At 40.0% G+C, this 15,575-nt stretch overlaps 1 protein-coding gene and 1 pseudogene across 1 annotated transcript in view; one reads left to right on the forward strand and one right to left on the reverse strand.

Annotated features, from left to right (window-relative positions):
- PREX2 (phosphatidylinositol-3,4,5-trisphosphate dependent Rac exchange factor 2) overlaps positions 1–13,013 on the reverse strand; it is a 288,146-nt gene extending 275,133 nt beyond the window's left edge. Inside the window, exon 1 of the mRNA XM_077752494.1 lies at positions 12,873–13,013. Coding sequence (XP_077608620.1) covers positions 12,873–13,013 — 141 coding nt within the window. The remainder of the gene's footprint in view (positions 1–12,872) is intronic.
- On the forward strand, positions 9,976–10,357 carry LOC144221990 (cleavage stimulation factor subunit 3 pseudogene; annotated as a pseudogene).
- Positions 13,014–15,575: the final 2,562 nt, after the last annotated feature.

The raw sequence follows: 15,575 nt of genomic DNA on the forward strand, positions 1-15,575 counted from the left end.
CTGCCCAGAACCTACTCATATGTCCACACTTAACTGTAAGGACGGCTGAAAAATGTAGTCCTAAGTTAGACAATCATGTCCTGAGTTAAAACTTTTATCCCTATGGAAGAAAAGAATATTGGACACTGGTAGCAATTAGAAGTCTCTGCCAGAGGTCCCATTATTAAGAGGTACAAAAAAAACTGGGATAAAGTTGTGTCTAGAATATTCAAAAATTTTTTGGAGAATAATATATGAATACAAAAATATTTCTATATAACATATAAACATATATTAAAGTTATACAAACTCCAACACATAGATATACAGCATAGAAAATGAAAACCCACTTTGCTTTCATTATTTCAGCTCTGGGGAAATAATGAATTATTAAATCAATCTTGGAATATGTGGGTATGAAGCTAACATTTGGGTGATATAATGTCTTTCCATAGCTCTTCCCCAAGCGCTACTGACAGAAATAAGACTTTGGAATGGAAGATATTGTTTCTGGAATCCTAATATTCCTTTTTTGGGGGCTGATACTATAGTATCAGGAAAAAACTAGAATCCAAAGAAGAATGAATCAAGGCCAAGCTGAGGCATGAGAAGGCATCTATAGAGCCTCTTCTACTGGCAAGAGGACAACTTAAATAGATAATTAAAATAACAAAAGTAGCAAAGAAAAATCAAACATAGACATCAACCCTTATGTGACTCTCCCCGAGAAACAAAGTTTTAAAATGAATAAAATTTTACCCATTCATATTCTATATTGCTGTATTTTTGCTATTAACCCAGAGAATATTTCTATATCAATATTCTAAATTTAACCAGCTGCAGTCATTCCTTAAGTATTGTACCATTTAACCTTTTCAAGTGAAGGGCTTGCCTTTTAAAAGAAAATACTCATTTCACATTAACGACAGAACATAATGTCCTTGGCTTAGATATTCTTGAACAACACAGGTCCTTTTTTGAACACTGTGCTTAGCTATATGGCAAACCTCAAACACCATAATTTATTCAAGGAATCAAAGTCTGAAGTCATCTATACTAGCTAGAAATTTTTAAAAATCATAATCGCAACTTAACATACCTAACTTCTTAAAATTATACTCACTGACTTCTTGGATACAATGCAATAATCATTCATGAGAATGGAAAAATTAGAAAAGTAAGTTTTTATAAGATGTACCAATTTTTGAATCATTATACTTAATTCCATTCAAAAAATGACCCAACCATACTTTTAAGCAAAGAAACACTTACTAAGGGGTGTTTTTCCTGAATTTTTGATTGTTTGAGGCAAATACAATATCATAAATCAAAGATCTTCATTTTAATATAGCTCATGCAATTTTAATAAGTTCAGAATAAAAACTCATCTATTACAAAAAGTAAATATTATAAATAAGATTTTTAAAGAATACATGTAAACCAAAAAAATATTTTTAGGTCAAACTAATTGTACTCAAAACTCAAACATAGCAATTTTATTTGGTATTAAAGCATAAACCAGATACTGTATACAGTATAGGAGCAGGAGCACTCAGAATATTGTTAAAAGACAAGTACTAAGAGGGGCGCCTGGGTGGCTCAGTCGGTTAAGTGTCCAACTTCGGCTCAGGTCATGATCTCACGGTTCATGGGTTCTAGCACCGCATCAGGCTCTGTGCTGACAGTCAGCTCAGAGCCTGGAGCCTGTTTCAGATTCTGTGTCTCCCTCTCTCTCTGACCCTCCCCTGCTCACACTGTCTCTCTCTCACAGAAATAAATAAAATATTAAGAAAAAAAGACAAGTACTAAAAAAATGAAATGATACCAAATGTCAGTTAAAAATTAACGTTTCTTTTTAAAAAGTGCACACAGTAATGGCTGTAGACATTAAATGTGAAGATATGTAAGTTCTACACAATTTGTATCATGGTTTAAAAATGATTATATCATTATTTCCAAGACTTGAACCTATAGTCATAACAAATATAAGAAATCAGGAGATGCCACTTCTCTACTCTGACTTCTAAATTTATATGTTATACTTAAGAAAGTCACACTTAAAAGAATGATTATACAAAAATGGTCAAACATCTAACCTCAGATACCTAAATTCAATTCCCCTTACTATTCTCAAAAGTGTATGTTCCAAATGTTTACCACTGACTTTATAGTTCCTTAGTCTCAGCAAAAACAAACAACAAAACAAATACAGAGCACAAAGAAAACAATAATTAAATTTCATAGAGGAATAAAGGCCATCAAGTAGAAACCTCCAACTCTCCTCACCTCTAAAATAATCCTGGGACCTACATCCTTTCCTGCCTCCTGGAGGAAAGCCACATCCCACCCTCATCCTTACTCCCTACCCCCAACCTACAACCTGACTCTCAACTCCCCAAAACTACATATCTCCTGCATTCCTGAAGGCCCCTCTGGCTTCCTCAGGACCTTTGTTTACCTATTAAAGCCTCCTGCATGTTTCAAGGCAGGAAGAAAAAGGGCTCAGGAGCAAGCTAGGTGGTCTCAGGAAGTGCCACAGTCTATGGGGTAGGAGAGACAGAGGAAAGAGAGATAAAGTGGGATTTGGGGAGTTTAAAAAAAAAAAAAAAGAAAGAAAGAAAGAAAGAAAGAAAGAAAGAAAAAGAAAGGCTTACCACCTATCAGGACTTTACCTATAGAAGCTGCTTTGAACTTCAAGCCAGCCTGTGAAATGTTATTGAATGTGTTTTCCAAATATGAAACTAAGCATACAAAGGCGATGTAACTTGCCCCAAGTTACACAGTTTGTAAATTTCATTGCCATAACCTTAACCTAGGTCATCAGATTCCCTAAACCCATGCTCTGTACCTTGCACTTAAGCCGACTGTCCCAGTGTAGCTGGTGAGTGTTCACAAGGAGGTACAAAGACCATCCCAGCAGTTCTGCAAGCGCTAGACTAGAGAAGAAGCAGAATTTCAAAAATATACGAGAGACAACTGGCTCATTCTTTAGTGTCAGAAACTGCAAAAATGTGTTGCCATGGGTGTTTCACAGCAGTGAATCTTGCCAAGTATCTTCCTTATCTTTGAGTGACATAGGGGTTCTTGCTATGGTTTACAGGAAGATGTCACAGACTTCTACAACACTCTGTTGTAGCTGCTTCAGTTCCCTTTTCATTATCTCCTTCCCTTGGCTATGCTCATCTTCCTCAAACATCCCTGGACAAAGTCATCCCCTTATGTTACTAACCTATCTCTCCCCTTGCATTTTACCACCAAACTCTCTGGACAGTTTTACCATCGGTCTTCACCAACTCAGCTTTCACTGACATCTCAGATCATTCTCAGTCAGGGTTCTGGTCACACATACTACTGAAGCTAAACCCCAGTGACATTCCAACTGCCAAAGCCAGTGGCCTCTTCAGTCTGCACCCTACCTAGTTCTCAAAAGTAGGGCACCTGGTTGGTTCAGTCCGTTGAGCATGGGACTCAATTTCAGCTCAGGTCATGATCTCACAGTTTTGTGAATTCCAGCCCTACACTGGATTCTGTGCTGACAGTACAGAGCTTGCTTGGGATTCTCTCTCTTTCCCTCACTCACTGCCCCTTTCCTGCTCACACTCTCTCTGCCTTTCTCAAAATAAATAAATAAAATTAAAAAGAAAATTTAAGTTCTGACACTTTAAAGAAAGCTTTCTTCTGGGAACAAGATCCTTTCTTGAATTTCAAGAGACCACTCTCTTCTGGTTCTTGTTTCAACCTTTGATGTCTCAGTCCTAGACACCGGTGCAACCTACTTCTTCCTCTACCATTTAAATGCTGGCTCTCCAACACCCCACCCTTGGTTTGCATGTTTTTTCCCCTCAAGTTGTTCCCTTTATGGCACTGCATCCATCTGACGGTTTCAACATAAATGAAATTATTTAATTTCTTCTAGATCTCCAATTTTTGCCCCAAATTCTTTCTTACCTTTCATATTCTTATCTTCAAAAATCAGCAGAATTTGCAGCTTGGCAGGTGCAAAATGAAATTCATGTTTCTCCTCCCCCCAATGCTGTTTTGTCCCTTGCATTCCATTTCTCAGTTAATGACACTATCCATCGTGTCTTCAAACTACAGGCTGAAGCACCCACCCTCTACTCTCCCTTCTACATAAACCTCCACTTCTGAATGAACACAAATACCAAAGGTTCTACCCAAGACTCTCTCAGAGATGTTGGGTATTTGTTTGTCTGTCTGTGGTTTGGTTTTTATTCTATCTTCTTTGCTCCTTCTACCTTCGATCAGACATTCCACATTTCTTACCTGGACCAATGCAATGGCAGAAACTCCTAATGGGTAAGTAGATTCCAGTCTTTTATTCTTCAATCTCACTGACAGAATTCTTTTGCTGAGAAACAAAGCTAATCTCCATAGATACTATTCTTATATTAACAGCTTTATAATAAGGTATAATTATGCAGACAAAACTATAAGACAAAAGATACATCCCTCTGGGCAGAGTGGCTCTGCCCATATGACCAATACTACAAAAATCAATATTATGAATGATCTGTGACATAATCACTACAAGAGTCAAGACATTAACGGCAGCTTCCTGATGCCATCCTCATGTATACACATCTGAGCTAATAGCTAGAAAACAAAGACATCTGCCAAATCATCCCAGGAGTAGTGCCCAGCCAGGGGGATCAGTTGGGACCTATCTGAAGGATTCGGATAAAAATAGATCAGAGTCTCTAGACCCTCAGAGAAAGACCACTTTGGTATGAGCAGAAATTATATTTTACAAGCTAGACTATGTTTATGTTTCACGTTGACTCTAGGATTACTGACCTGTGTTCTTCCCTAGTAAATAATAATGTTTTGAAGATGACAACCTGTCCCAGATTTAGAGAAGCGAGGGAAAGCCTTTTCTATGTGCTTATGTGGATTGCTGAGGACCAGTGAGAGAGGAAGGCATAGGCAGTGAGGGGAAGGAATCCCTAGGTAAAACTCAGAGACACAGATTCAGGAAATCTTGGCCTGGAAACATTTTCCCGCAGGATATGCCTTTCCAGTGCCAACTTTGGCTGTCTCAATCTTGTTTATTGTTAATAAGAGAGAAGGTATCCCCTCACAATTGATTTCACACTACCCTTGGTTAAAGTCAGAATTGTTAAAAACAGAATCCTCCTCAAACTGGACTGAACTTACTCCATCCCCTACCAATACCCCAAAATACTCAAAAAGCATACAGAATATTTCAATCTCCATTAGCGAAGAATTTTCACTATCTCCCAGGCAACGTCATACCGAGGTCACATGGAACATGATGCTCTTTCCAGATGGGCAGTTGTCTTCCCAGGCTGGCATTCCTTCTCATCCTTCAGAAGCCATCCATCACCTCTTTCCCAAAACTTCCCCTGACCCCAGACTCAAGGAGTGCCCTGATGCCTCCATGCAACTTTGCTTATTATCACTGCCCCTCCCACACAGCATTGCGATTATTTGTATACTGAGGGGTAGGACAGCAGCATATGAATTTGAGGGTCACACAATTCAGCCTGTGACATAAACCTAAGCATAATGTGTTGAATCAATTTATCCTTGCCTGGAAAAATTAGATTGTAACTGAAAGAAGTTTTTGGACTTTGTGGTGTTTGCTTTTGTTTTATTTGCCTGTTTGTTTCCTTGAGCATCTGCTATTTGCACAGCACTATGTTTAGGCCACGAAAATTGTACATAGGAAATAAATATACCCTTCTTACTCTCTTGGAGTTTTCTCTCAGGTAAGTGGCTTTTCTAACTGCTGTAGCAAAAGCACAAATCAGAAGAAGGTGCAGCTATGCTAGGAAAGGCTAAGTGGAGAGCCTGAAGCCACAGAATTCATTTCCCCCTCACCCTCTGCAAGGGCCCCTGAAGCCAAACCACAGAACCCTGGAGCTCTAGGGAGCACTATTTGAAAGAACTGAGAGACTCATATATTAAGCCAAATCAGATCATAAATATGCAATTTTTTACTGTCAACTGTAAAACACCATACTAACTGTGGCTGTTGTTACATAGAATACAAAGTGTTCTCACAGTCTGAATCAACTGAGTATTTATTTACAAGAATATCATGGGAAGAAGGACTGCATGGACAGAAAGGAATCACCAGGGAAGGATATAAAGAAGAGACTCAGAGAGAGAGAGTGTGTGTAGAGGAGAACACCATGCAGGTAAAAATTATATACTAATGATGACCAGCATGTATAGCTGTATATAACTACAACATCAGAAGATAAAACAGTAACTACTGATAGGGCTCTCCCCCTGTGAGCCAGGGACTGGGCAGAGCCCGAGGGATACACCCTATCCTTACAGAAACTATGAGAAATGCTATTGTTTCCCCATTTAACAGATGAAGCAAATGGTGCTTGTAAAGTTTAGGAGTGTGCACAAAGTTAGCTGGTAAACTAGACACAGGATTCAGATTCTGGGGTATCTGAGGTCAATGCCTAGCCAGTTAACAAATTTCAAAATCTTTTGTTTATGACAAGACATGTAGCTCAAAGTCTTTTGTCTTTATGTGTCTGCAACGTGGAACAGCAGTGCATTCCGATTTGCCAAGGACAATCCGGGTTTCTATCTGTTTCCCACTTTCACTCTCAGAAGTGCCCCAGTTAAGGGATGCCTGGGTAGCTCAGTCAGTTAAGTGTTCAATATCAGCTCAGGTCATGATCTCGCAGTTCATGGATTCGGGCCCTGCATCAGGCTTGCTGCTGTCAGTGCAGACAGCCTGCTTCGAATCCTATGTCCTTCTCTTTCTGCTCCTCCCCTGCTTATGTTCTCTCTCAAAAATAAATAATAAAACTTTTTTTTTTTTTTTTTTTACAAAAAAAGAAGTATCCCGGTTTAGACAAAATGTATATTGCCATCCTGCCTCCAATGCCATAGTGAAATGTGTCTACATGATTTTCCAGGTCCAGTGTAAAATAAGTGTGAGGTCTTTGTTCAAAAAGCAGGAAAAAAGTGCTGCTAGAGGTACTGAAATATAAAGCGTTTTTCTTTCTTGTATCTGCTGTACTCACACTCCACAGTCCCAATGGACTTCACTTGTAAAAAATTTCAAGATGGTGCTAGCAGAGCACTGAACCGAGCTCCAGGTCCTCTGGAGCATGTAGCCAGTGCAAACTGCACAGGATACACGTTCTCACGAAGCTAGCCCTGCTCTGCCCTTTTCCTGTCCACTCGAATAGGTCTATGAAGCCATCCTGATCTTGGTATGCCCTAGGAGGGTTACAAACAGGAAATCAGTTGCAACCCACTATTGTACTAATTCTGGGTATTAGGTCCAGAAAATCATGTCTTTAGACAAAATGTTTTAGGGTACTTCTAATAAAGCACAAAATTCCATCTCCCAAGCAAAACAAGAACATGCATTCAAGCAAATCTGGGCACTCCCTGCATTTTATCTATGACCTAAAAATAACTAATCCAGATAATGTAACCTACCCATGATATCAACTGAAAATTTAGAATACAATGAATTGAAATAATGGTGTGTTACAAAATCTTTAATAGCACAATGCCTAATTTAAATACTGTTTATTTTAAATGCAGGTACTACATGTTTAATTTAAAACTTTTTGTCACATAAATTCATATGTGCCTGAGTAAAATTTAAATAACTTCCACTATCTATACCAACCAAATGGAAGAAAAACAAAACTGAGAATTTGAAGGATAATAAACTGTCCTTCAGAATGCGATGGGGGGGGCACCTGGGTGGCTCAGTCAGTAGAGTGTCCTTTTGATTTTGGCTCAGGTCACGATCTCGTGGTACATGGGATTGAGCCCTGCATCAGGCCCTGTGTTGAGTGTGGAGCCTGTCTGGGATTCTCTCTCTCCCTCTCAATCTGTCCCTCCCTTCTCTCTGTCTTGTCCACTCATGCTCTCTCTCTCTCTAAATAAATAAATAAGTAAACATTTAAAAAAATGGGGTGGGAGGTTAGAGGATGGGTCACTGATTCATTCATTCATTCATTCATTCATTCATTCATTCATTCAGCAAGTATTTACTGAGTACCTGCAATGTCACAAGCACTGCACAAACTTCTAGGGAAAAAGATGAGTAAAATATGGGCCTGTACTCAAGAAGCTTACATTCTAGTAGAATGAGACAAAGGTAAACAAATACATGAACAAGCTTCCTTTGGTGAAAGGAAAGAAGTAACTACAGGGAAGAGTGGGTAGAAAGCAGTGAGTACTCCAGCAGGGTGGGGAGGGAAGGGATAGGATCATGAACAGGTTCCTGAAAGAACTGAGCCCTGTAGGCCCTGTAGCAATACAAAAGGATGTAAGGGCCACCAAGGAGCAAGAGAAGCCTGAGAGCCCATGGAAAGAATAGGCCACTCTAGGGGACAGCTATCTAGGGAGTGGAAGTACAGAAAGTTGTTCTCTCCCTAAAAAGTTAAAAAGGCAAAGGGCTTGAGGGGCACCTGGGTGGCTCAGTTGGTTAAGCATCCGACTTTGGCTCAGGTCATGATCTCATAGTTCGTGGGTTGGAGCCCAGCATCAGGCTCTATGCTGACAGCTAGCTCAGAGCCTGGAGCCTGCTTCGGATTCTTTGTCTCCCCTCTCTCCTTGACCCTTCCGTGCTCACGCTGTCTCTCTCTGTCAGAAATAAATAAAACATTAAAAAAAAATTTAAAAATAAAGGCAAAGGGCTTGAATTGAGGAGAGGAATCAGAACTATAAAATAAGTATAAAAGTATAAAACTTTCTTAGAGAAAGAAACATTTTCCCCTTCAGGTCATATGATCATCTAACCAAGGGGAAAAATATCATTTTGTTTGATTATTTATGGGCCTGTAAGTAAAAATATGTTCTTGGTAAAACTAAAAATATGCTCTCTATCTCTTCATAATAAAGATAAGAATACCCTTCATCTGTGTTAATGGCTGAAACAATGAAAGAAATCTGAAACAATGACTAATCTGACAAATACTTATATTTGATGGAGAAATGCACTATCAAATTTTTTCAACAAATGTAACACTGAACTTATTTGATAATACAGCTATTTTTTAAGATAAGTTTTGTTTTCTCCATTCCTTTTTTTAAGTTTATTTATTTTGAAAGAGAGAGAGAGAAGAAACAATGAGTGGGGGAGGGGCAGAGAGAGAGAGGAGGACAGCAGATCCGAAGCCAGAGGTCACTATGCCGACAACAAAGAGCCAGATGCGGGGCTCGAACTCACAAATAATGAGATCATGACCCAAGTCAAAGTCGGATGCTTAGCTGACTTGAGTCACCGAGATGCCCCTCTCTTTCTGCATTTCTTAACAGTCCTTCAAGATGGACTCCTAGAAGAGGAATTGCCAGGCCAAGGGGTTTGAAAATTTTAAAAGCTCTTGGCATATTATTAGCTTAGGCAAAAACAAAAACTAGATTGACTACATTAACTGAAGGTGACCAAATAAAATACATGGGTATTTAGTGTTGCTATAAATAATACTCAAAAAAGAAATAATCAAAAAAGAACATCTAAAAGTGTATTATAAGTAGATCTCAGGTTTTGATGGTTTTGTCTAAAAGGAAGTCAGGGTAAACTTTTGTTTAGGATGATATTCAGGCCAATTAGTATGTTTTCGTGTGTGAACAGGTATGTGCACAAATACCGCACGTTTGTGCACAAATAACGGACAAATAAAAATAAAAGTGGAAGGGTCCGTAATTTCTGAATGAAATAAGAAGAATGAAATTATTAAATAACCTACTTGTAAATAGGTACATACAATTTACTTCTACCTCCCACAATTTTTTATCCAACTCTATACAGCAATGCTTTCAATTTTAATCAAGTGTTAAGATTAGAAGATAACCTGATATGCTAAATAAAGATCAATAAATTGGTTTTTAGATTCGTGTTGGCAGTCTGGCTCCACTGGGCAGGGGGTAACTTTACTGGCTTGGGGTGGTTTTTAGTTTAATTTTTCTTTCCTAGCTTTGCATTGTGGGCCAGTTCTCACTTTCTAATCAGCTAAGGCCATGTCAGGAGACTGAGCTCCGGAGCAGGCAGCTGAGTATGTCCCAGAGAAGATTAAGAAAGCTGAAAAGAAATTAGAAGAGAATCCATATGACCTTGATGCTTGGAGCTTTCTAATTCGAGAGGCACAGAATCAACCTATAGACAAAGCATGGAAGACTTATGAACACCTTGTTGCCCAGTTCCCCAGTTCTGGCAGATTCTGGAAACCATACATTGAAGCAGAGGTTAATATTTTATTTTATTTTTTCTTTTATAGGATCTGATGGGAAATGCAGCATACACTAGAGTAGTAGAAAACAAGTTAGGAACATAGCACAACTAGAACAAGGAGGACTTAAATGTCTCTTGCCTTTATTTTGTAAAATAGGTATGAAGGAGTAATTAAAATGAATATTTGAAATTTGGGTCTTTACAAGCTGATGATTGTTGCGTTTTGGAGTTGCAACAACATTAAAACAGTTTCAATGGTAAAAAAATTAATTAATTAGTTAGTTAATTAAATAGGTTTTTAATGTAGGCTAGGTTAGCTGTCCATTTGTAGAACTAATGACTCTGTATAGTACTTTTTTTCATCTGTCTCCAGAAAAGAGTGACTAATGCAGTTTAAGAAGTGGCTAAGATTTTTCAAAAGCCATAGGAATTTGTCACCAATGAAGTTTCAAGAAAAGCAAATCTGAAGCTATTAAAAGTCAAATCTCCATACTAGTCAGAATGGCTACTGTCAAAAGACAAGAAATAAAAAAGGTGGACAAAGACATGGAGAAAAAAAAACTCTTGTGCACTGTTGGTGGGAACGTAAATTGGTGCAGTCACTATGTAAAGCAGTATGGAGTGCTTCAAAAGACCAAAAATAGAAGCACCAGACGATCCAGTAAGTCCACTTCTGGGTACTTGCCCAAGAAAAACAAAAACACTAATTCAAAAAGATATATGTACATGTCTGTTTGTTGTAGTGCTATTTACAACAGACAATATATGAAAGCAACTTAAGTGTCCATCTACAGATGAATGGATATATAAGATGTGGTACACAATGGAATATTACTCAGCCACAAAAAAAGAATGAAATCTGGCCATTTGTGACAACATAGATAGACCTACAGAGTATTATGCTAAGTTAAATAAGTCAAATATTAATTGTTAAATAATAACTTAATAAATAAGTTAAATATGCTAAGTTAAATAAGAAAGGCAACATATAATTTCATTTACAATGGAATCAAAAAGAACAAAACCAACAAGGAAACAAATAAGAGCAAAAAGAAAAACATACTCATAAATATAGAGAACAAACTAGTAATTACCAGAGGGGAGGGAAATCTAGGGACACGTGAAATAGGTAAAGAGGATTAAGGGGTACACAATTCTAGTTATAAAATAATGAGGTCATGGAAAAGTACAGAATGGAGAATACAGTCAATGATATTACAATAACTTTGTAAAAATAAGTCATCTTAAAAACATGCTTTTTTGACATTGCTGCATGGAAGTGCACGGCAATCCAGTTATCACCAATCACCTATAGATTCTCAAATAACCAGTATTTCCAAAGAATGTGGCCCCTAGGGGCCCAGGGACACTGATTTTAATTTGAGAAGTCAACTAGAAGTCAATCTGTGCATCCTACATCCCCTGAGATACCCTTAAGATACCGTTCTCTCCTTGCTACAGCAAAGAAGTGAATTCCTCTACCATAATTATAAGCAGAAAGTTTACATCTTGCTAAACCCTGAGCAGGAAGTTTGGCCTTTGAAACATCTCCCTTGGGACCAGAGGGTTATGGAACAGAGAGGTAAAAGGAACAGAAGGTTTGAAGTTTTGAGTTAGACTGCAAAGGCTAAAATCTCCTGGGTCTTTAAACGATGCTCTTCCAAGCACCTGGGTGGAGAGAAGCCTATCCTCAAATGCTTTGTCTTTGCAACAGTGGGTAGGAAAAATTCAACTTTTGAGTGATGTCTCACAAGTTTCTTTCACTCAATTTTGCCCCTTCTGGCTCTAAAATGAATGAAACGTTTCCAGAACAGGCTTCTAATGCGTCAAGCCTGAAACTTTGAAACGAAGTTCCTGCCAGTTCTTTCTATGAAATCTTGAAGTTGTTTAACACAAGTTTAATGATACAGCTCTCCTGGGCTCAGTGTTAACAGGGAACCCAGAAGCTGAGCAGGGAGCAAATTTAAACACAGGATGGGGGATGGGGATGGAAGATTGTAGGGCTAGAACGGGGTGAGCACCACATGTGTCTTTAATATCCAACAGCTGCTAGAGATCATAACCCCGCTGCTCTTTCTGTACTCCCCACCAGAATCCTATGTTTCAAAGATTGTTATAACTAAAAGGACTTCGCTGCCATGTAATCTGAATAATGAACTCAAGCTCCAAAAGAATCAAGGTTTTTGTTGTTATTGTTGTTGTTGTTGTTCTTATTGTTGTTGTTGGTTTGGTTTGGTTTGGTTTGGTTTGGTTTTTAACCAAATGTACCTGAATGTAGCAGACTGATTTCAATCAACAAGCCAAAGCCTTAAAATAAAATCCCAGGGGAGGAAGAGAAGGAAAGAAATTACACAATGCAGGCCGGGACAGGGGGTTAAAAAGAAAGAGGAAAGATGGGGTAGCAGGGGTTCCCTGGCCAAGAGCCATCTCCCATTGGAGCTAACTTTTCAAACCCGCAGCTCTCCAAGGCCCTAGGAACTCAGTGCGTGTCCAGGCGTGAAACAATCCCCGCGGGGTCCCCGCGCCTACGAGAGCAGCGTCCGCGCACGGGTCCGTGGTTCCCGCGATGCCGGGACCCATGCCCCGACCCCCGCAAACAATGCTGCGCGCGCTTCTCGCGGCCTCCCCGGGGTCTGCTCCCGCGCCGCCCGCCGCCGCCTCCGTCGCCGCGCGGGGACACACTCACCGACACCAGGAACTCCAGCGTGCCCACATAGTCCCGCTCGGTCTTCTGGAGCTCGCTGAGCACGCACACGCGCAGGCGAAGCTGTTTCTCCAGGTCCTTGGCGCTCTCCGCGCGGCCGTCCCCGCGGCTCTCGTCGCTCATGGTGGGCGGCGGGACGCGGGGCTGTTGGGCAGCGCGCTGCCCCGCGCGCCGGCTAGTGCTCGGCCCCGCGCGGCCAGAAAGGAAAGTTGCTGCCTCCGAGAAGTCTGAGAGGTACGGGAGACTTTACATGCCGGGGAGAGACTGGGGTGGTGGGAGAGGGGAGGGCGCCCGCTGGAACTCTGGCGCGGAAGGCGCGAGCCTTTGAGGAGATGACTCCCGAGAGAGGGGGCGCCGGCTCGGGACCTGCGCGTCCGGCCCCACGACTCCGGCCTCACGCGGCCCGGGCTGGCGGGGAGGCGGCTCCGGCAGCCACAGCGGTGACTTGGACATTAATCAAGTGCTTTGTATCCATGTGACTCCGACCCTTTACCCTTCGCCAAATCTCAGGAAAAAGGAAACAACCCTGGGGAAGTGTGTTGCGTGCCAGCTAACTAAAACACACACACACACACACACACACACACACACACACACACACACACACACACACACACACACACACACACACACACACACACACACACACACACACACACACACACACGAGTCAGCAGTTGAGATGGAACTAATTTGAGATTCCCAAACCTAGGAGGACGTACTAAGACACAGCTCGAAGAGTTGCTCCTATGACTCCCTCCTATTGTTTAGCTTTAATGTGTTTTGTACAAATACTGAAAGCAAAGAAACAAGTCCCCACGGTTACATAACTGGATGGGAACAAAACAACCGTGGCATTGACCCTCCCGTCTTTGAAAAGAAACACATTGATTTTGGGGTTTGTTTAGGCACAAAACAGGTTTGCTTTTAAAAGCCCCCAACTGAGAATAATTCACAGGGCAGATACCCTCCAGCCTGCACTTGGAAAGTCAATTAGCATAATAAATGAAGACACGATGGGAAAGTGACAGCCTGGCCCAAACCATAAACTCCAGATACAATAAGCATCACCACTGCGACCTGCTGCTTTGGAGGGGGATGCTTTGCATGTCTATAACCTTTTTTCAATATCAAGATACTTATGTAAATTATATCACAGGCAAGAATATGTGTGCCTGTTTTGTTTCTAAGAGCTGCTATGATTTAAGACAGTGTCACTAAATGAACAATGCTATTATTGAAGAGTTATCAAAAGATATATAGATACAGTTATAGGTATGTAGATACAGATACATTCTGGGGATTTGCAAAGGGAGAGAAACACAGAGCCTGTCCTGATTGTGATGGTTATGCTGGTTACCTTTTCTCACTTGGAAACAGAGCCAGGAGCTAATGAGCACTGAGTATTTACAATTCCGTGCAAAAAAAAATCCATATATGTTTTTGTCTTGATAATAACCAGGTTAATTTTTCAGTGTCATTCTTTCCTACTCAGAACTTGAAACAGACCACATTAATAACATTTAAAGACACTGAAGAGTAAATCGTTTAGATTCAAGAAAATAGCATGTTAATCTTTTCTAATAGTTGAAAGCATTAGTACAACTCTAAAAAATAAAGATGCTTTCTGCATTACATACATTAAAATAATTATCAGTTTTCCAGATGATGCCAGTTTTCCAGATGCTTTTCAGCGCATGGTTTATGATGAATCACTAGACATCTCAAAGAGCTAAAACAGTAATTTTCGTCTTTCATTAAGGGCACAGCTTTTTCATTAAGGGCATCAGCTTGAGGAGCTGATGGACAAGATATGATTTTCCTTTGTTTTGTGCATGGCTAACGAGAGGTAGCTAGGAGCAAAGGACAAATAATTAAATGGCTTCACACCTTATGGCAAAAGAACAAAGGACAAAGCACATTAAAGAGCAGACCTCACAACCCCTGGTAAACAATAAACAAAAGAAACAAGCGGAAGACAAAGGAAACGCACATTCATTTCCATGAATGGGAAAATCAACCACGATTGAGCCTTTTTACAATGTGCTGCAGGCAGCAAGGAATGAATGCATTTCCTCCTCCTTACGACTATAACCTTCTCTAATGTAAAAAGTAAATAAATCAGGCTTTCCATCAGGTGTTGTCCTAAATAAAAATAACATTTCTTACCAATTGCCCCCAATTTGAAAACCATTGATGCACTTATCCTTCTATCAAAAAAAAATTTTTTTTAGTCTGTATACAACCCACTAGAGCATCAGTCTTACCTCAGAGTGATAAATTGAGCTTGAATCACTAGTGGAGTTTTAGACACCCACAGCATTTGCCTCAATTCTACAAACAGGTATTGAATACCTGTGTGTATTGCATGGTGCTAGGGCCTGGGGAATCCAGAGCCCTTGATCTCTAAGCAAATATTTCTCAAGGTAGTTCACAGACCATTACACTGAGGTCTTGTTAAACATTTCTAGGACCTATCCTAAATTTATTAAATGAGAATCTCAGAGATGTAAGCTCCAAACTTTTTTGACTGGTCTTTGGATTATTCTTAGGCACAGTAATATTTGAGAGCCACCATTCTAAGGAATTATAATTGAATGGAAGAGAGTGTTATAAATATAGGTGATGCATTAAAAGGAAAACTGCAAGGCATGCTTTGCCAAAAAGAAAAAAAAAACAGTGCAA

The sequence above is a fragment of the Crocuta crocuta genome, unplaced genomic scaffold (genome assembly GCF_008692635.1).
Source record: "Crocuta crocuta isolate KB4526 unplaced genomic scaffold, BGI_CrCroc_1.0 scaffold141, whole genome shotgun sequence".
Lineage (NCBI taxonomy): Eukaryota > Metazoa > Chordata > Mammalia > Carnivora > Hyaenidae > Crocuta > Crocuta crocuta.